At 41.0% G+C, this 22719-nt stretch overlaps 1 protein-coding gene across 1 annotated transcript in view; it reads left to right on the plus strand.

Moving 5' to 3' along the window:
- BAK1 (BCL2 antagonist/killer 1) overlaps window positions 1-22719 on the plus strand; it is a 332433-nt gene that overhangs the window by 271952 nt on the left and 37762 nt on the right. Inside the window, exon 4 of the mRNA XM_073575607.1 lies at window positions 14974-15117. Coding sequence (XP_073431708.1) covers window positions 14974-15117 — 144 coding nt within the window. The remainder of the gene's footprint in view (window positions 1-14973; window positions 15118-22719) is intronic.

Here is a 22719-nt window from a genome sequence, read left to right on the forward strand (position 1 = left end):
AGGGGCATAATCTATGGAGCATCTTATGGGGCAGCATATTGGGGCATAATCTATGGAGCATCTTATAGGGGCAGCATATGGGGGCATAATCTATAGAGCATCTTATGGGGGCAGCATAATCTATGGAGCATCTTATGGGGGCATAATCTATGGTGCATCTTATGGGGGGCAGCATATGGGGGCCTATTCTATGGAGAATCTAATGGGGCCTATTCTATGGAACATTTTATGGGGCAGCATATGCGGCATAATCTATGGAACATCTTATGGGGCCATAACCTTTATGGAGCAGCATATGGGGTATAATATTCTATGGAGCATCTTATGGGGCCATTATTAACCTTTGTGCAGCATTATATGGGGTGTATTTTGTATGGTGCATCTTATGGGGCTATCATGAACTGTATGGAGCATTATGTGGGGCTCCTGATTCAATATGGATATTCAAAAACATTTAACCTACTGATGTCTCAATTAATTTTACTTTTATTGGTATCTATTTTTATTTTTTAAATTTACCAGTAGCTGCTGCATTTTCCACCCTAGACTTAAACTCGAGTCAATAAGTTTTCCCAGTTTTTTTGTGGCAAAATTAGGGGGGGTTGGTTTATACTCCGGTCGGCTTATACTCGAGTATATATGGTAATTTATTCTGGACCGGGTTTTGTATGTATAAGGCTGGTTTCACATTAGCGCTTCTTAAGCGCACGCACGGCCGGGGGTAGCTCCGCCCCCGAGCCGGCTCTCTGCCCGGCGTGCCCGCCCCTTGCTTGTAGCGCCGCCTCCTAGCGGACAGCGGCGCCTGCGATCGGCGCACCCTATCTTTAGCATAGGGTGCGCAGATCGTGCGCAGGCCGTGCGCTAGTTGCGCTTTGACCTGCGCTGCGCACTTTTGACGGTGCGCCGTGCGCGCCAAAATCGAACGTTTCGGATTTTGGCGCGCACGGCGCACCGTCAAAAGTGCGCAGGTCAAAGCGCAACTAGCGCACGGCCTGCGCACGATCTGCGCACCCTATGCTAAAGATAGGGTGCGCCGATCGCAGGCGCCGCTGTCCGCTAGGAGGCGGCGCTACAAGCAAGGGGCGGGCACGCCGGGCAGAGAGCCGGCTCGGGGGCGGAGCTACCCCCGGCCGTGCGTGCGCTTAAAAAGCGCTAATGTGAAACCAGCCTAACATGTCTAATAAAATTATATTTTTTCTTATAGAATACTTGGAGCACTTTAACTCTGTCCTGCATTTTAGCAGTCTCCAGTGGGAGTGCACTCATGTCTGTCCTCCAACAACTTTCTATTTTAACCCCTTAAGGTCTATGGACGTGCAGAGTCCATCATGGCAGGAGGTAACTTCCCGCACCATGACAGAGTCTGCACGTCCTTCCTTTTACCTGTCACTGCTTGTAAACACGCAGTTTCAGTTCAGTGCTGACAGCTGTCTATGACAGCTGAGAGGCACAGCAAGGGGGGCAGGGACCCTTGCACTCGGTCCCTGAACCCACAGCACTGTGATTGGTCAATCAATCTGACAGACCAAACACAGCAGCGATGAGCAGGAGAGGCTGAAGTTTGAGCCTTTCCTGCCCTATATCAGTGTAGGAGCTGAGCGTCCTGCACTGACAGCTAGGAGCTGAGCCCCCACCGCCCCTGGCTGTTAACCCCCTCACTGCTGCAATCGAGCGTGATCGCAGCATTCCGAGGGGGAGGCAGAGGGTAGGGGGCTCCCTCTGCCTCAGGTCGGCATCCCCGCGATGTAATTGCGGGACCCGACCTGTGCCATGATGACCCGGAGGTGTCATGACAACCTCCGGGTCATTTACCTACTGAAAGCTGGTGAGACCATGCTCACAGCAAGGTGTCACCAGCTTTCAGCATTGATATAATGCATTACAATGCTGGAGCATTGCAATGTATTATACCTAAAGTCAAAGCGAAAGTGAAAGTCCCATAACGGGACAAGGTAAAAAAAAAAACATTTTTTAAAAAAAATGTAAAAAAAATTAAAAAAATAATAAAAAAATTCCCTAAAAAATCCCCTAAAGATTACACATTTTTATGTAAAAAAAATAAACAAAAACACACACATGTTTGGTATCGACACGTTCGTAAAAATCCCATCTATAAAAGTGTCACCCTAGTTAACCCCTGCAGTGAACGCCGTAAAAAAAAAAAACACAAAAAAGTAGCAAATTATACTTTTTCCAAGCAGTATCATCATACCACTTGGAAAAAGTGCAATAACACACGATCAAAAAAACAGATATAAATAAACATGGTACCGCTAAAAACGTCATATTGTCCCGCAAAAAATGAGCTGCCATACAGCATCATCTGCGAAAAAAAAAAGGTATAGCTCGTAGAATAAAGTGATGCAAAAATATTTTTTCTATAAAAGTTTTTATTGTGTAAAAAACACCAAAACATAAAAAAATATAAATGAGGTATCGCTGTAATCGTAGTGACCCGAAGAATAAAGCTGCCTTACTAATTTTACCACATGCGGGACATAGGGGGAAAAAAAAGCATTCCTAAATTGCTGGTTTTTGTTCATTCAAAAAATGAACAGAAAAATCAGAATAGAAAGCGATCAAAAATCATGTGCCCGAAAATGGTACCAATAAAAACGTCATCTCTTCCCGCAAAAATCAAGCCTGCACATAACTCTGTCGGCCAAAATATGGAAAAATTATAGCTCATTAAAGATCATTTTTGTGGAAAAAAAATATGAATTTTTAATTTTCACAGCTCTGCTTTATAAACTTCTGTGAAGCACTTGCGGGTTCAAAGTGCTCACCACACATCTAGATAAGCTCCATGGGGGGTCTAGTTTCTAAAATGGGGTCACTTGTGGGGGATTTCTACTGTTTTGGCACATCAGGGGTTCTGCAAACGCAACATGACGCCCGTAGAACATTCCATCAAAGACTGCATTCCAAAATGGTGCTCCTTCACGTCTGAGCTCAGCCATGTGCCCAAGCAGTGGATCCACCCCACATATGGGGTATCAGCATACTCAGGACAAATTACAACACAACTGTTGGGGTCCTATTTCTCCTGTTACCCTTGGGAAAATAAAAATTTGGGGGCAAAAAGATCATTTTTGTGGAAAAAAAGATTTTTTTATTTTCACGACTCTACGTTATAAACTTCTGTGAAGAACTTGGGGGTTTAAAGTGCTCAACACACATCTAGATAAGTTCCTTGGGGGGTCTAGTTTCCAAAATGGGGTCACTTGTGGAGGGCTTCCACTGTTTAGGCACATCAGGGGCTCTCCAAATGCAACATGGCTTCCGATCTCAATTCCAGCCAAAAAAGTAAAATGGCACTCGTTCCCTTCCGAGCTCTGCCATGCACCCAAATAGTAATTTACCCCCACATATGGGGTATCAGCGTACTCAGGAAAATTGCACAATAACTTTTGTGGTCCTGTTTCCCATGAGAAAATAAAAATTGGGGGTGAAAAGATCATTTTTGTTGAAAAAATGATTTTTTATTTTTACAGCTCTATGTTATAGCCTTCTGTGAAGCCCTCGGGGGTTCAAAGTGCTCAACACACATTTAGATAAGTTCCTTGGGGGGGTCTAGTTTCCAAAATGGGGTCACTTATGGGGGGTTTCCACTGTTTAGGTACATCAGAGGCTCTCCAAACGCGACAGTGTCCGCTCTTGTTTCCAGCCAATTTGACATTCAAAATCTCAAATGATGCTTCTTCCCTTCTGAGCACTGCCATGCGCCTAAAGATTGGTCTTCCTCCACACATGGGGTATCGGTGTACTCAGTAGAAATTGCACAACAAATATTGTAATTCATTTTCTCCTGATTCCCTTGACAAAATAAAAAAAATTGTGTCCAAATAAAAATTTTTGGGAAAAAGTTAAATGTTCATTTTTTCCTTCCACATTGCTTCAATTCTTGTGAAGTATCTAACGGTTAATAAACTTCTTGAATGTGGTTTTGAACACCTTGAGGGGTGCAATTTTTAGAATGGTGTCACTTTTGGGTATTTTCTGTTATATTGATCCCCAAACTCACTTCAAATGTGAGGTGGTCCCTAAAAAAATGGTTTTGTAAATTTTGTTGGAAAAATGAGAAATATCTGGTCAACTTCCAACCCTTATAACTTCCTAAGAAAAAAATTTTTGGTTCCAAAATTGTGCTGATGTAAAGTAGACATGTGGGAAATGTTATTTATTAACTATTTTTGTGACATATGTCTCTGATTTAAGGGCATAAAAATTAAAAGTTTGAAAATTGAAAATTTTTAAAAATTTTCACCATATTTCCATTTTTTCATAAATAAACGCAAGTCATATTGAAGAAATTTTACCACTAACATGAAGTACAATATCAAGAAAAACACATCCAGCCCATAAACGGCAGCGCTTCCCAGGACTCGCATCCAAAGATGATATTCCATATTTTTTATTTTATTTCATAGGTTAAAAAAGAGATACAACGCATTTCGGATACAGTGTATATCCTTCATCAGGTATCATAAAAACACAGTACAAATCCTAATAGTATAAAATTCAGTTACACTTATATATAGTAGCAACCTTTTATCCCAGTCTCAGAAACTTGATTTAGTGTGTGGACCAAGTTCAGGAACACAGTTCAGGAACACACCCACTGATTGAGCCAACCTTGACAACATGGATGCAAGACAGAAAAGAAAAAAAAAAAAAAACACCCAAAAGGAACAAAAAACCCAGAGAGAGAAAAAAAAAAAGCAACGTTCAAACTCTCTCTATGATATCATTCAATCCATTTGGATATAATGTTCCCAGACGATATATCCAAAACATTTCTTTCCGGTTTAAAAGAGCATACCTATTTGCAACACCAGAGGGTATCTGCTCCACCGGAGTTACTTTTATGTTAAAAATTTTATGTTTAATTAGTAGATGCCTTGAGAGACTATGTTTTAAAAAGCCGTTTTTTGCTCTATTTCTGTGACCATTAATGCGTGACCGCAGTGTCTGCACAGTGTGTCCCACATATTGCAAACCACAACTGCATGTGATTACATATACAGCAAAATCACTGTTACAGCTGAGTCTTTATGAAATCTCAAAGACCTCACCAGTACTATTACATTTGATGGTTTTAGCCCCGTGATCTAGGATCCCACAGGTACAACATTTTTTAGAGGTGCATTTAAAAAGTCCGTTTCCTTGAGAAACACCACATAAAATTTGATCCATACTTTTTTTTATAGTTTTTTCCTTTTGAATCCAACTGTTTTTTTAATTTACTGGGGGCCACCAAATTTTTCAAAGTTTTCCTCCTTCTATATGTAATCCCTGGTTTATCAGGGAGATGTTTTCCCAAAACAGGGTCACGCTTCAAGATATACCAATATTTTGAAAGCACAGTTCTTATTACTTTATTTCCCCTATTGAATGTGGTCACAAAATTCAATTTCCAGCGATCATCACTTTTTTCTTTACCAATGGTCAAATTATCCCCCTTCCTATTTTTTCCTTTTAAACATTCCTCCTGTGTTTTTACTTTGTTGTCCCTATATGCACTAATTATCAAGTTTTTTGGGTATCTTTTTTCCTTAAATTTTCTTTTTAGAATTTTAGACTGAGCTACATAATCAGATCCTCTCGTACAATTCTTTCTTATACGAAAAAATTGGCTGTGGGGTATATTAACCTTCCACTTCTTGTAATGTGCACTGTTAAAATCTAAAAAGCCGTTTGAATCCACCTTTTTGAAGTGGGTTTTTGTAATAATTTTTTTCCCACTATGGCTGATCTCTAGATCAAGAAACATCATTTTTTCTTTATTAATTTGTGATGTAAAGGTAATCCCCCAGGTGTTATTATTGAGCTCCTTTATTAACTGTGCCGCTTCCTCCTCTGTCCCCTTCCATGTAATAATCAGATCATCAATGAAGCGCTTATAAAGTTTTATTTTGTCATTGAAAACAGGCTTAGAGAGTGACGATGAGGACTCGAATCGCCCCATGAATAAGTTTGCGAAACTTGGCGCGACCCGAGTCCCCATCGCAGTGCCGATCAACTGTAAATACAGTATGCCTTCAAAAATGAACACATTGTGTTCAAGAATGAATTTGAGACCCTTTAACCGAAAATCTCTTTGTTCAGGGAGCATCTCTGTCTTTGCTAAATAAAAACCCACCGCATTTACCCCCATTTTGTGATCTATGTTGGAATATAATGAATTTACATCCAACGAGATAAAGGAATAGTTTTCTTCCCATTCAATATCCCTCAGTTCCTCGATTAATTGTGTGGAATCTCTCAAATATGAAGGTAGAGACTTTACCAGATCTTGTAAAAACAAGTCAATATAATGAGAAAGGTGACAAGTCAAAGACCCAATTCCTGATATAATCGGTCTGCCAGGTGGTCTTTCAGGGTTCTTATGCAGTTTTGTTAAATGATAAAATAACGCCATGGTTGGCGCAGAATTTGTTAAAAACTTTTTTTCTGTTTTATTAAGAATATTTCTCTCATATGCTTCCTTGATCATATGGTGATAGTCCCGGACAAAGCATTGTGTGGGATCTTCTTTTAAAATTTTGTAATATCTCATATCAGACAATATGTTCAAAGCTTCCTCAAAATAGTCAGATCTGTTTTGCACAACTACTCCCCCCCCTTTATCAGCTTGTCTGTGTTTTTTCTCAAATTCTCCAATGCCACTTTTTCTCTTTTAGAGATATTGTTCTCCTTTTTTACCTTGTTTTTTTTCCCAATTCCATGCTTTTCAATTTTATTTTTATTATTATTTTCCCACTTCCTAAATTCTTCAGATACTAATGAAAAAAAAATGTCTATATTTGGTCCTCTGTGTTGATGAGGATTAAATAGAGATTTTGGGTGTGCTCCCTGAACAAAGAGATTTTCTATTAAAGGGTCTCAAATTCATTCTTGAACACAATGTGTTCATTTTTGAAGGCATACTGTATTTACAGTTGCTCGGCACTGCGATGGGGACTCGGGTCGCGCCAAGTTTCGCAAACTTATTCATGGGGCGATTCGAGTCCTCATCGTCACTCTCTAAGCCTGTTTTCAATGACAAAATAAGACTTTATAAGCGCTTCATTGATGATCTGATTATTATATGGAAGGGGACAGAGGAGGAAGCGGCACAGTTAATAAAGGAGCTCAATAATAACACCTGGGGGATTACCTTTACATCATAAATTAATAAAGAAAAAATGGTGTTTCTTGATCTAGAGATCAGCCATAGTGGGAAAAAATTATTACAAAAACCCACTTCAAAAAGGTGGATTCACACAGCTTTTTAGATTTTAACAGTGCACATTACAAGAAGTGGAAGGTTAATATACCCCACAGCCAATTTTTTCGTATAAGAAAGAATTGTACGAGAGAATCTGATTATGTAGCTCAGTCTAAAATTCTAAAAAGAAAATTTAAGGAAAGAAGATACCCAAAAAACTTGATAATTAGTGCATATAGGGATAACAAAGTAAAAACACAGGAGGAATGTTTAAAAGGAAAAAATAGGAAGGGGGATAATTTGACCATTGGTAAAGAAAAAAGTGTTGTTCGCTGGAAATTTGAATTTTGTGACCACATTCAATAGGGGAAATAAAGTAATAAGAACTGTGCTTTCAAAATATTGGTATATCTTGAAGCGTGACCCTGTTTTGGGAAAACATCTCCCTGATAAACCAGGGATTACATATAGAAGGAGGAAAACTTTGAAAAATTTGGTGGCCCCCAGTAAATTAAAAAAACAGTTGGATTCAAAAGGAAAAAACTATAAAAAAAAAGTATGGATCAAATTTTATGTGGTGTTTCTCAAGGAACCGGAGTTTTTAAATGCACCTCTAAAAATTGTTGTACCTGTGGGATCCTAGATCACGGGGCTAAAACCATCAAATGTAATAGTACTGGTGAGGTCTTTGAGATTTCACAAAGACTCAGCTGTAATAGTGATTTTGTTGTATATGTAATCACATGCAGTTGCGGTTTGCAATATGTGGGACACACTGTGCAGACACTGCGGTCACGCATTAATGGTCACAGAAATAGAGCAAAAAATGGCTTTTTAAAACATAGTCTCTCAAGGCATCTACTAATTAAACATAACAAAATTTTTAACATAACAGTAACTCCGGTGGAGCAGATACCCTCTGGTGTTGCAAATAGGAATGCTCTTTTAAACCGGAAAGAAACGTTTTGGATATATCGTCTGGGAACATTATATCCAAATGGATTGAATGATATCATAGAGAGAGTTTGAACGTTGCTTTTTTTTTTTTTCTCTCTCTGGGTTTTTTTTTCCTTTTAGGGTTTTTTTTTTTTTTTTTTCTTTTCTGTCTTGCATCCATGTTGTCAAGGTTGGATCAATCAGTGGGTGTGTTCCTGAACTGTGTTCCTGAACTTGGTCCACACCCTAAATCAAGTTTCTGAGACTGGGATAAAAGGTTGCTACTATATATAAGTGTAACTGAATTTTATACTATTAGGATTTGTACTGTGTTTTTATGATACCTGATGAAGGATATACACTGTATCTGAAACGCGTTGTATCTCTTTTTTAACCTATGAAATAAAATAAAAAATATGGAATATCATCTTTGGATGTGAGTCCTGGGAAGCGCTGCCGTTTATGGGCTGGATGTGTTTTTCTTGATTTACTCATCCTGTGTGAGCCTGAACCTGGCTCTTTCAGTTTGATCCACCCGAGGCAAGCTGCAAGCCCTGTCTTCTGAGAAGTATCCCAAAAGGAAGGATTTTTGAGGATACATAATCCAAAGCTATATTAGTCTTCTATCAGGTGAGTGCATAAAATTGTGCACCCTTTAAAGACTACAATATTGTGTTTACGCACTTAGGGCGCCGCAAATTGTCTGTTCTTCTCTCCCAAACAGGGTTTTTTTTGCATGAAGTACAATATGTCACGAAAAAACAATGTCAGAACCAGTGGGATCCGTTGAAGTGTTCCAGAGTTATAACCATATAAATTGACAGTGGTCCGATTTCAAAATTAAGGCCTGGACTTTAAGGCTGGAGTCACACACAACGATTAAAAAATCGGTCCGATTTTAACGGTCCGAAATCGCACAAAGGTTTCTTCACCATGGCTCCGTCTGTGATCCGATTTTCCAGCGTAGAACCGATTTTATTCGCATGTAAGCATCCGTTTGACATCCATCTGCCGAGATTTTCTCGCAGACTTGCAAAATGGACATCTAATGGAGCCCTATGACAGGTTTTCAAACACAAAGGAAAGAATAGATAAAGACACATAGAATACATATATATATATTTATAATTCATGCAGTTCTTCATAGCAGAATAGCCACTGAAACATTTGCTTCTGTAAAATCATTCCCCTACCCGACATGAAATGACACATGGTTTACATACAGTTAACCATTTCATTTCATGTTGTTTTTTTATGTCTATCACTAGTAATTAGATGAGGGTTTTTGTGTAAAATTTTGGAGTTGTAGGTGTTAATTTAAGGGGTTAATTCATTGTAAAAAATTGCGGGGACTCCCTGCAGCCTCAGTGATATCAGCGGAATTCCCCGCAATTTTTTACAATGAATTAACCCCTTAAATTAACAGCTACAACTCCAAAATTTTACACAAAAACCCTCATCTAATTTCTAGTGATAGACATATAAAAAAACCATGAAATTAAATGGTTAATTATATGTAAACCATGTGTCATTTCATGTCGGGTAGGGGAATGAATTTACAGAAGCCGGCAAATGTTACAGTGGCTATTCTGCTATGAAGAACTGTATGAATTGTGTGTGTGTGTGTGTGTGTATATATATATATATATATATATATATATATATATATAATATTCTTTCGTTTCTTTATTTAACTGGTCAGTGTGATTTTACTGTATTGCTAAATGAATTGCCGGCTTTTTGTAAAGGACACCGGGTGTGATTTTATCGCAACTCACATATCTGGTCCGTTGTAATCCGATTTTTTATCGCCCCCATAGACTTGCATTGGCGAGACCGATCCGAAAATCGGTGACAATCGCAGCATGCTGCGATCGTCTCGGTCCGAGGAAACGTTCAGAAAAAAAATCGGATGATGGGAGCTGCCCCATAGAATAACATTGGGACGAATGCAATGCGATTTTTTTATCGCATTGCATTCGTCCGATTTAATCGCTAGTGTGACTCCGGCCTAACCTACAAAATGGCTTGGTCGTTAAGGGGTTAAGTGTTTTTAATATTTTGTTATTTTTGTTCTCTTTAACTTTATCAATGCCACAAAGATTTTCTTTCACAGGTCTACGAAAAATAATTTGTGTAATCATCGCAGGTGACTTTGTGCTTTTCTGAATCATCTTTTTGTCCTGTTTCCAAAAATGTTTATAGTTTTTCTGTAGCACGTAGAGTTTCAATGGAGCAGCATTACTATTATAAAGTATAGGAAGTATACTGGCAACATAAAACAGTAATCTACATATCAGAAAAATATGCTTCACCTTACAAAACCGTTTTTATTGAACCAAAATAATTTTATATGCAAAATAGAAATCAAAATATGAGCAGAAATTAAAAATGCTTGACATTAGTCTGTCGTTGATATGGTTTTTCAGGGTTGTCCCTATATAACATCCAACAGTAATCTGCCATCATTGAGTCATTCCAAAAACCCTGGTAGTGGTGTTCCATTACTTTAATGTCCTGGTGAAACTGCATTGTTCATCGCTTACATCCCCAAGATTTTGAGGGAAGAAATCCAAATGTGAATGCAAAAATGCATTTTCAGAGACATGCAACATCCAAGACACTAGTATGCATTTAGCAGTTCCTCAACTCCTTCAACATATTCTGGAGATTTTTTTTTTCCCTAAGAAGTTTTCACAGATTCACTTGAAGCTTTTCCAAGATCTCAATTCCTTATTATTTAGAGTTCCTGCAAACACATCATCTCTCATCATAAGCTCTCTGATCTGAACACCAACAAATACCCCTTCCTTCAGTTTTGCTGGTGAAATGCTGGAGAATTTCTGTGAAATGTACTTGAACCTTGTGAATTTGTCTTTTCCATGGCTTTCACAAAGTTTTTAATCAATCCCAACTTTATATGTAGTAGAAAAAGTTTTTTTTTTTGGAGCAACTAATGGATTATGCTGAACATTGTCTCTAGATGGAGCATAGATGTTTCTCTGTCGCCAATCATGGCAAACATAATGCTGTACTGTATTTCTACGGTCCCATAAACTCAAGAAGCAACAATATTTTGTGACTCTTCCGTGCATTCCCATTAGCAGATCAATCACTTTCAAATCTCCACAGATATTCCATTGATGATGCTTGTATTGTACAGCATCCAAAACAACTGACATTTTTCATAACTTTCCTTTAGATGACATGAGTGAGCCATAGGAAATGATGGTTTCATATTTCCATTGTGAAGCAACACTGCTTTCAAACTTCTTTGGGATGAGCCAATAAACAATCGCCAATCTGCAACAAAATACTCTTGATTCAGTTCTTCAAAGAGGCCATTCACATTGTTACAGTACATCATTGGTCCATCAACTGTGAAAAATTGTGTTATAGTGTTACTTCTGTTTTGATGATAACACACTTTGACATCATCACAAAGAAGATTTTTCTGTTTCAACCTAGATGCAAGAAGTTTATCTTTTGACAATGAAAGGTCTCTGATGAGATCATTTAATTCATGTTGAGTAAAGCGTTCTGGCTGCTTAGCTGCTCCCTCAGGTACATACTCATCTTGACTTGAGGTCTCCATGTCTTTACCAGTAGCTTCAGCTCCATAGTCTTCAGATTCTACTTCATTTTCATCCAATCCAGGTACAGGAACTGGCAAGGTACCATCATGTGGAACTGACCTAATCACAGATTCAAGTTCAGGATAATTAATCTTATGTTTGTTCTTTGTAGAAAAGCCCTTCAGTATGACAAAGCAAAAGTAGCAGTCATAACTATGATTTTTGGGTTCTCTCCAAATCATGGGAACAGCAGATGTCATAGCCACTCTCCTCATATTCCACCAGTCACGAAGACCTTTTGAACAACTTGAGCATATCACGTGATGAGCCCAGCTTTTGTCCAAGTGGACAATTAAAGTACATCTGGTTCATCTTTTTATTATCATGAGTGATTGAACGTACTTGGCCTTTTGGTGTAAAAGAACCACACACACAGCAAAATCTGTTCGGATGATTGATACACTGTCGGGGCATTTTTCTCCTTTAAATCAGATCAAACAGTAGAGTAAGTTCAGTTCAATGGTGGTGACAAACTAAAAAAAAAACACGATGAGCCGACCGACTATATGTAGATATTTTCCCAGAGATGATAGAGGCAGCTTTTATTTACAATTGATTTTCCTGGAGATAACTATATACATTTGTGAGGTAAAAGGGTGAGCCTATTCCTTACAGATGAACATTTGCAGATCGGCAGTTTCTCAGTGTGATATTGGCTGCTTTCAGGTTCTCTCTTCGTGGAGACCCTCAGTTACACCTCAGTGACTGAGTGGTTTTCATCCCTCTGAGGCGACTTGCCTTTCCAGAAATGCAGTGAAAATCCTCTCACAATGGCGGCTGTCCGCTGCCTTAATAATAATAATCTTTATTTATATAGCGCCAACATATTCCGCAGCGCTTTACAGTTTAACAGTTTCAAAACACAAGTCATAAGTAACAACGTTAACAATACAATAATTAAAGCAAAATTAGACGACCCTGCTCGTGAGAGCTTACAATCTAAAATGAGGTGGGGGAGATACAAAGTACAGGTGTGTATTTACAATGATGTATTTACAATGATGGTCCAGCCATCTTGATAAGGTGGGGGACAGAGATAGTGAATGGGCTACATACTCACACTTGCACATAAAATGACTGATTAGTGAACGTGATAGGCTGCTCTGAATAGATGCGTTTTGTGAGAGCGCCTAAAACTGTGCAAAGTGTGGATGGTCCTAATTTCTTGTGGTAGAGCATTCCAGAGGATTGGCGCAGCGCGGGAAAAGTCTTGGAGTCGGGAGTGGGAGGTGCGGATTAGTGCAGAGGTTAGTCGAAAGTCTAGGCCGATAGACAGAAATGAGGGAGGAGATGTAGGGGGGGTGCTGCACTGTGGAGAGCTTTGTGGGTGAGAACAAGTACTTTGAATTTGACCCTATAATGAATGGGCAGCCAATGTAAGGACTGGCGAAGAGCAGACACGTCCGAGTACTGATTAGCCAGGTAGATGACCCTGGCTCCGGCATTAAGTATGGACTGGAGAGGGGAAAGTCGAGTAGCGGGGAGGCCAATTAATAGAGCGTTGCAGTAATCCAGGCGGGAGTGGATCAATGCTACAGTGAGGGTTTTTGTTGTTTCCATGGTGAGAAAAGGGCAAATTCTGGAGATGTTCTTTAGGTGTAGGCGGCAAGAGCGGGCAAGACATTGTATATGGGATGTGATGGAGAGGTTGGTGTCAAACATAACACCCAGACAGCGTGCCTGCTGCCGGGGTGTTATTATGGTGCCACCCACGGAGAGGGAAATGTCAGATTTAGGGAGGATAGTAGATGGCGGGACCAGAAGTTCAGTTTTTGAGAGGTTAAGTTTCAGATAGAGAGCAGACATGATGTTGGAGACTGCGGACAGATAGTCACTGGCCTTCTGTAGTACAGCCGGGGGTAAGGTTGGGGGATGACGTATATAGTTGTGTATCATCAGCATAAAGATGGTACTGAAAGCCAAATCTGCTGATGGTCTGTCCAATTGGGCCGTGTAGAGAAAGAAGAGAAGGGGGCCAAGGAGTGAGCCCTGAGGTACTCCGACAGCGAGAGGAAGAGGAGATGACGTGGAGCCATCGAACAAAACACTGAAGGAGCGGTCAGAGAGATAGGAAGAGAACCAGGAGAGAGCAGTGTCCTTAATGCCTAGTGACTGGAGACTATGGAGTAGGAGATGGTGGTCAACAGTGTCGAAAGCTGCCTTCCCTTCTATCTCCCTGTGGCAGGGCTCAGATTCCTGTAGAGTCCTGTCTCCTGTCAGAGTCTCAAATACCAGTCCTTGCTGCCATCACCAGCTTTTTCTGACTGACTCAAATCTTACCGCCTCATAAGTTAGCTCCTCCCAATAACATATGACTTTCCGAGAAGCAGTCATTGGTTGACTGCACTCTCAATACTCCTTCCCATAAAACTCACTAAAACCTTTACTGATGTTGTCCCTGTAAGAAAATTCACAATTAAGTAAGACAAGCTAAGAAATGTGAATAACATAGGAAAAAAAACATACATTGAAAATGCAGAAATAACGTAATAACAAATATACATTTATCTCATAAACTTTATGTGATAGAGCAAAGCTAAGCATATTTTAGGAATCAGCACATCAAACTCCATAAAACGGACATAATACCTTTGCTGGTGATTTTTTTTGTGTTGATCAGTTTATGCATAGTTGTGATGTGCGCCAACTCTCAGGAGCTTTTCTCTACTGGCGATTGTCTCTTCTACACACCTGCATCACTCCTTAGGCGCCACTGATCTAAATTATTGCTGCCAACTTTTTAATATGGCTTCACTGTATACCAAGTGCTCATAGAAGAAAACAGAAAGCATGAAATATTGGCCTGCAGTGATATAATTTGTCACTACACCTGTTATTCTAAAGAACCCACTTGTTAAAAATACATTCTGGGGTCACAAGTAAAATCCCACCCGTCACTAGCATGAAATGGCAGTTGTATCTGGAAATTATGTGTCACTTCATGTTGGCTTCACTCACCTTTTTCCAATGGTCCCAATGTGGCTGCCTGGATCTGATAGCACACAGTGACGGTCATAGCAGTGAGACCTTTTAGAATCGGAAGGTGATGGTGTACAATAGTCATATTTTAATGTGTGTCATTAAACAACCCTTTTTCCTAACAAATAAAATAAATATAATTATCATATGTGTGTTTTATAAATGAGAAAAAAAAAATGCATAAAGATTGATTTTATTTTTCCTTTTCCACAGTAACATAGACACTTTGGGGAAAAAACTAGCTACAATTGGTGATGACATATATAAGCGTTATGAGTCAACGTTCGATAATTTCCTTAAAGACTTGGACCCCAACCTCGGAAATGCTTATGACATGTTCAAAAAGATAGCTGCCAGGTAATAAAGAAAAGCTGGAAATTGCTGATTGGAATGTATACAATTCTAGAGAACCAGTCACCCTTGGAAAACATTATTTACCTGCAGATGTGGTGTTAATTTGCAGGTGAATAGTATTACAATGTTTCTCTGCCATCTTACTAAATTGTGACTGCCATGAAAAAATAAGTAATTACTTGGCACTCGATAAATGAGAAATATATTTTAATTTTTAATGCAGTCCCAGCATATGGTAGTAAATAAAAAATGTTTCGGTCTAGTTGACCTTCCTCAGGTACTAAAATATAAGAAATTATAAACATAAATACATAAGTGAAAAAGATACATGCAAAAAGAATAAGGTATAGACATCAAGCGGGGATGGTCATGACGCAGTACATAATGATAGAACGCAGTATTAAATCCAACATTATCAGTCAAACTGAGCCAGCCACTCCACATAGGTATAAAGTGAGTGGCGTACTATATAAAATTATAAAAATTAAGAGACCACTGCACAGTTTTATAAAAATCACCATCTCTACATGTCTGACAGCCATTCCATTCCAGTGTCAGTCGAATTCCAACCAGAGTACACCTCATTCTACTTAATTTGCTTCTGATTAGGTGATCACCAGAACCAAATCTTATTTAATGAAGGAAAGTATAAAAAACCCTGCTGTGGTGTCCACAATCATAGGACAAGCTGGATGGCAAAACAAGTGCTAGTAATATCCCAAAAGTAATAGGAATAAAAAAATAACTTTTAACCATGCCAAAGGAGATGAAAAGAAATGTCTTGAGTGAGGAAAAGAAGGGCTAATTCTGGCTTTACTAGCAGAACGATACAGTGAGCGTCATGTTGCCTCCATCCTAAATATTTCTAAGATGGCAGTCCATTACAACAAGGTCAAGCAGCAGACATTGGGGACAACAAAGCTACAGACCAGCAGAGGGTGAAAATGACTCTCCACTGACCAGGATGACCATCATCTTATTTGAATGTCACTCAGCAACTGCAGAATGACATCAAATGACCTACAAAAGGAATGGCAAATGGCAGCTGGAGTGAAGTGCATGGCAAGAACAGTTCGTAGCAGGTTCCTAGAGGCAGGGCTCAAGTCATGTAAAGGTAGAAAAAAGCCTTTTATCAATGAGAAGCAAAGGAGAGTCAGGCTGAAGTTTGCCAAAGACCATAAAGATTGGACCGTACAGGACTGGAGTAAGGTAATCTTCTCTGATGAGTCTAATTTTCATCTTTGCCCAATACCTGGTCGTCTATTGGTTAGACGTAGACCTGGAGAGGCGTACAAGCCACAGTGTCTTGCACCCACTGTGAAATTTGGTGGAGGATCAGTGATGATATGGGGATGCTACAGCAAGGCTGGAATTGGGCAGGTTAATCTTTGCGAAGGACGTTTGAATCAAGCCACATACAAGGTTATCCTTGAAAAACAGTTGATTCCTTCTGCTCAGGCAATGTTCCCCAACTCTGAGGACTGGTTTTTCCAGCAGGACAATACACCATGCCACACAGCTAGGTCCATCAATGTGTGGATGAAGGACCACCACATCAAATCCCTATCATGGCCAGACCAATCTCCAGACCTGGACCCCATTGAAAACCTCTGGAATGTAATCAAGAGGAGGATGGATAGTCACAAGCTGTATCCACTGCTTAAATTTTTGTACCAGGAGTGGCATAAGGTCACCCAAAAGCAATGTGAAAGACTGGTGGAAAGCATGCCAAGGCGCATGAAAGCTGTGATTAAAAATCATGGTTATTCCACAGAATATTGATTTCTGAATTCTTCCTGAGTTAAAACATTAGTATTGTTGTTTCTAAATTATTCCGAACTTGTTTTCTTAGCACTATTTGAGGTCTGCAAGCACTGCATTTTTTTTGTTATTTTGACCATTTCTCATTTTCTGAAAATAAATACAAAATGTATTGCTTGGAAATTCAAAGACATGTTGTCAGTAGTTTATAGAATAAAAGAGCAATTTACATTGTACTCAAAAATATTCCTATAAAGAGAAAAATCAGACAAACTGAAAATTTTGCTGTGGTCTCTTAATTTTTGCCAGAGCTATATATATATATATATATATATATATATATATATATATATATATATATATATATATATATATATATACTGTTCAAAAAAATAAAGGGAAGACAAATAGCCTGTTGCAACTGAGATAGTGTTCCCTTTATTTTTTTGAGCAGAATATATATAATATGTATTTATATTGCATAGAGAGATAGAAGAAAAGCCGGTAATTCATCTGCCGTGTTCTGTAAAATCAATGCAGGAGCAGACAGTATTGAAGAGATGGATTGCATACAATAAATAGAAATAGAATCAGCAGAATATAGATGTCATTTACAAATGAAATTAGTACAGTGTGTGTGCAAATTACTGTACATGTATTTAATAAAAGATTATTTTTGCAGAAAAAATGGCGTGAGCTCCCACATAACTTTTGTAACCAGCAGAGGGAAAGCGGATGACTGGGGGCAGATGTTTATAGCCTGGGAAGGGGGTAATATCCATGGAGGTTCCCAGACTATTAATATCAGCTCACAACTGTATACTTAGCCTTTACTGGCTATTAAAATGGGGACTCCCCCAAAAAATGACGTTGCGTCCCCCTATAATTAAAAATCAGCAAAGGCTATGCAGACAGGGTTCAAATACCCAAACACTGGGTGTTTGTCATGTTGTCTTGTTCATGGCAGCGTGGCAAACATTGCTTCTGATCGGCGGAGAAATAATCCCCGCCAGTCAGAGAGCCGTGGGTTCCCACGCTGTCGAAAGACAGCGGGAGGGCTTATCTGTGATCGGAGGTATAAAGCTTACCTCTAGTCACTGGTGTCAGCTGATCCCATCATCCGACACCTACTACTGCTAATTACAGTGAGAGCAGGAGCGGCGGATGGGAGTATTCATTAGCCGCTCCTGCGTTGTAAATAAATAATTTAAAAAAAAAAACTGTGGATTTCCCTGTATTTTAGCTAACCAGCCAGAAAAACTCACAGCTTGGGGCTGCAACCCTCAGCTGTCAGCTTCAGCAAGGCTAGGTATCAAGAATAGAGGGGTCCCCAAGCTGTTTTTTTAATTATTTAAATAAATAATTAAAAAAAAAATGGTGTGGGATCTCCCTTCATTTCTGGCAACCAACCTTGCTAAAGCAGATGGCTGGAGGCATTTATTGTCAGTCTGGTAAGGGACCGTGGATATTGCTCCCCCCAGTCTAAAAATAGCAACCCGCAGCTGCCCAGAAAAGGCACATCTATTAGATGCGACAATTCTTTCGCTTTACCCAGCTCTTCACACTTGCCCTTTAGCGGTGGCAAGTGGGGTTCATATTTGTGGGGTTGATGTCACCTTTTATTGTCAGGTGACAGGTGACATCAAGCCCACAGCTTATTAATGGAGAAGCGTCTATAAGACACCTATCCATTACTAATCCTATAGTTGTATGGTAAATAGACACAGCAAGAATAAAGTCCTATATTTCTATTAAGACTAAACAGTTTTCCATTTTTATTTAAACGCCTAATTCCAGCAAAGCCCTTGTTCTCCTGTAATAAAAGTAAAATAAAAAAGCAACAATATACCATACCTGTCCGTTGTTCTGTCCCATGCTGTAATCCATGACTGGGGGATAAACTATTTTCAACCTGGAAGGTGCCAAGATGTGACCGTCCAGATTGAGAAACACTGATGACTGAACTGCTGCAAGCGCGGCCTCAGAGACCGGTGGTGATGTCATAGAAGTTACGTCCGGTCAGAGAAACTCCGTTCCCAGCCGGGCAGAACTGCAGTGATCTCTGTGACATCCCCGCTAGCACTGTGAGAAAAACTCTAAGGATATTTTTTTGAACATGTCTAAGACACTCTATTAGCCCCCAAGCATGCTCAGATAACACCTTATCAGAGAACATTTGCTCATTACTAGTGTTGAGCATTCCGATACTGCAAATATCGGGTATCGGACGATATTCGCTGTATCGGAATTCCGATACCGAGTACCGATATTTTTACAATATTGGATACCGGAATCGGAAGTTCCCATAATGCAATGAGCCACTGTTGTGGCTGTGATTGGCTGCTGAAATGTCATCATGATGCGCGGTCTGTGCACATCATGATGCGCGGTCTGTGCGGGCCTGCCGGGGGTCTGTACGGGCCTGCCGGGGGTCTGTACGGGCCTGCCGGGGGTCTGTGCTGGCTGCCGGGGGTTTGTGCGGACTGCCGGGGGTCCATACGGGCCTGCCGGGGGTCTGTGGGCTTGCCGGGGGTCTGTGCGGGCTTGCCGGGGGTCTGTGCCGGCTGCCAGGGGTCTTTGTGCCTGTGTGCAGGCATCGTCCGATGGGACAAGTCCCTTCGGGCTATGCCTGCTACAATGACAGTGATTGACACATTAGCCAATGATGGGACAGTAGCAGTCCCTTCATCCGGCTAATGTGTTGAATGTAAAAAAAAAAAAAAAAAAAATACTACATACATGCATACAGTTGTGGACAAAAGTATTGACACGCCTGCAATTCTGTCGGATAATACTCAGTTTCTTCCTGAAAATGATTGCAAACACAAATTCTTTGGTATTATTATCTTCATTTAATTTGTCTTAAATGAAAAAACATAAAAAGAATTGTCCTAAAGCCAAATTGGATATAATTCCACAACAAACATAAAAAAGAGGGTGGACAAAAGTATTGGCACTGTTCGAAAAATCATGTGATGCTTCTCTAATTTGTGTAATTAATAGCACCTGTAACTTACCTGTGGCACCTAACAGGTGTTGGCAATAACTAAATCACACTTGCAGCCAGTTGACATGGATTAAAGTTGACTCAACTTCTGTCCTGTGTCCTTGTGTGTACCACATTGAGCATGGAGAAAAGAAAGAAGACCAAAGAACTGTCTAAGGACTTGAGAAACCAAATTGTGAGGAAGCATGAGCAATCTCAAGGCTACAAGTCCATCTCCAAAGACCTGAATGTTCCTGTGTCTACCGTGTGCAGTGTCATCAAGAAGTTTAAAGCCCATGGCACTGTGGCTAACCTCCCTAGATGTGGATGGAAAAGAAAAATTGACAAGAGATTTCGATGCAAGATTGTGCGGATGTTGGATAAAGAACCTCGACTAACATTCAAACAAGTTCAAGCTGCCCTGCAGTCCGAGGGTACAAGAGTGTCAACCCGTACTATCCATCGGCATCTGAATGAAAAGGGACTGTATGGTAGGAGACCCAGGAAGACCCCACTTCTTACCCCGAGACATAAAAAAGCCAGGCTTACCTGAAAAAGCCTAAAACGTTTTTGAAGAATGTTCTCTGGTCAGATGAGACAAAAGTAGAGCTTTTTGGGCAAAGGCATCAACATAGAGTTTACAGGAGAAAAAAAGAGGCATTCAAAGAAAAGAACACGGTCCCTACAGTCAAACATGGCGGAGGTTCCCTGATGTTTTGGGGTTGCTTTGCTGCCTCTGGCACTGGACTGTTTGACCGTGTGCATGGCATTATGAAGTTAGAAGACTACCAACAAATTTTGCAGCATAATGTAGGGCCCAGTGTGAGAAAGCTGGGTCACCCTCAGAGGTCATGGGTCTTCCAGCAGGACAATGACCCAAAACACACTTCAAAAAGCACTAGAAAATGGTTTCAGAGAAAGCACTGGAGACTTCTAAGGTGGCCAGCAATGAGTCCAGACCTGAATCCCATAGAACACCTGTGGAGAGATCTAAAAATGGCAGTTTGGAGAAGGCACCCTTCAAATATCAGGGACCTGGAGCAGTTTGCCAAAGAAGAATGGTCTAAAATTCCAGCAGAGCATTGTAAGAAACTCATTGATGGTTACCGGAAGCGGTTGGTCGCAGTTATTTTGGCTAAAGGTTGTGCAACCAAGTATTAGGCTGAGGGTGCCAATACTTTTGTCTGGCCCATTTTTGGAGTTTTGTGTGAAATGATCAATGTTTTGCTTTTTGCTTCATTCTCTTTTGTGTTTTTTCATGTAAGACAAATTAAATGAAAATAATACCAAAGAATGTGTTTGCAATCATTTTCAGGAAGAAACTGAGTATTATCTGTCACGCTCGCGCCTTGGCTGAATGGCGCGAACCGGGGGGTTGTGGCCCCACTGTGCCACAAACCAGACTACCCTGGAAGGGGCGTAACTAAGGCAGCTTCCTTGGTCTTCACTGGAGCCTCTGATGGTGAGGTCAGGCTTGTGCGGCAGGTAGCTGCCGGGTGCCACTCCAGGGTGGTGTCTGGCTGTGGCTACTGATCCCACTCGGGAATAGGACACCCTGACAGAGGCTATAGACAGGCAAGCAGGTGGACACGACAGGCACGGCTTGGAGACACAGGACAGGCGGGCACGGCTTGGAGACACAGGACAGGCGGGCACGGCTTGGAGACACAGGACAGGCGGGCACGGCTTGGAGAAGGAGCAGGTAGGGACCTGTTCACACAGCAGGTGTAAGCAGGAGGGAGTGGTGTATGCTGGAACAGGATCTGGACCTGTTCACACAGGAGGTACAGGTATGGATCTAGGCAGGAAGGAATGGAATATGAAGGAACAGGTTTGGGCCTGTTCACACAGGAGGTGTAGGCAGGAGGGAGTGGTGTATGCTGGAACAGGATCTGGACCTGTTCACACAGGAGGTACAGGTATGGATCTAGGCAGGAAGGAATGGAATATGAAGGAACAGGTTTGGGCCTGTTCACACAGGAGGTGTAGGCAGGAGGGAGTGGTGTATGCTGGAACAGGATCTGGACCTGTTCACACAGGAGGTACAGGTATGGATATAGGCAGGAAGGAATGGAGTATGAAGGAACAGATTTGGGCCTGTTCACACAGGAGGTGCAGGTAGACAGAGCCGCAGGAGTGCGGAGCAGGCAGAGCCGCAGGAGTGCGGAGCAGGCAGAGCCGCAAGAGTGCAGAGCTGTGCAGACAGAGCGGCTAGGGAGCCGTGCAGACAGAGCTGCGAGCGTGCAGATGCACAGATAAAGAGGACACAAGGAAAGACACTGCAGGGAAGGAACCACAAACAAGGAGACTGACAGACAGAGGTAAGACTGAGTTCAGACAGAGGCACAGGGACAAAGACACAAGGACCAGGATATTCTGCCTCCTGGCAGGCAGACAGAGTACGGACAAGGTACAGGGAACAAGACTCAAGGGCCAGGATATTCAGCCTCCTGGCAGGCAGACAGGGTACAAAGCAAGACTAGAGTAATCCTCCAGAGAAAGAGACACACAGAACAGGGCCTGGCTTCCTCAGCAGCGAGATACTAACTGAGTATAGACATTGCTCATGCAATGTTTCAGTGGGAGTGGCGAAACTAAATAGTCTAGGGCTCCAGGTGGTTGGTCAGGGACAGATTACCCAGGTGCACCCAGACTGCATAAGAACCAGATAGTTCAGGCGCCGCCCCCCCTATACAAACAGTCAGGAAACATGGAGAGCAAGCAGGAAAACAAGAGGCATAGCACATGGAGCTCAGGGCTGGCAACAGACAGATTTCACGGCATGGTTTGAAGGAGAAAGTAAGTTGGTGCGCGGGGGATGGGAGGCTATGCAGTGATGCCAGCAGGGTTGTTACAGT

The sequence above is a fragment of the Dendrobates tinctorius genome, unplaced genomic scaffold (assembly GCF_039654945.1).
Source record: "Dendrobates tinctorius isolate UK_male_01 unplaced genomic scaffold, ASM3965494v1 ptg000045l, whole genome shotgun sequence".
In the NCBI taxonomy this organism is placed as follows: domain Eukaryota; kingdom Metazoa; phylum Chordata; class Amphibia; order Anura; family Dendrobatidae; genus Dendrobates; species Dendrobates tinctorius.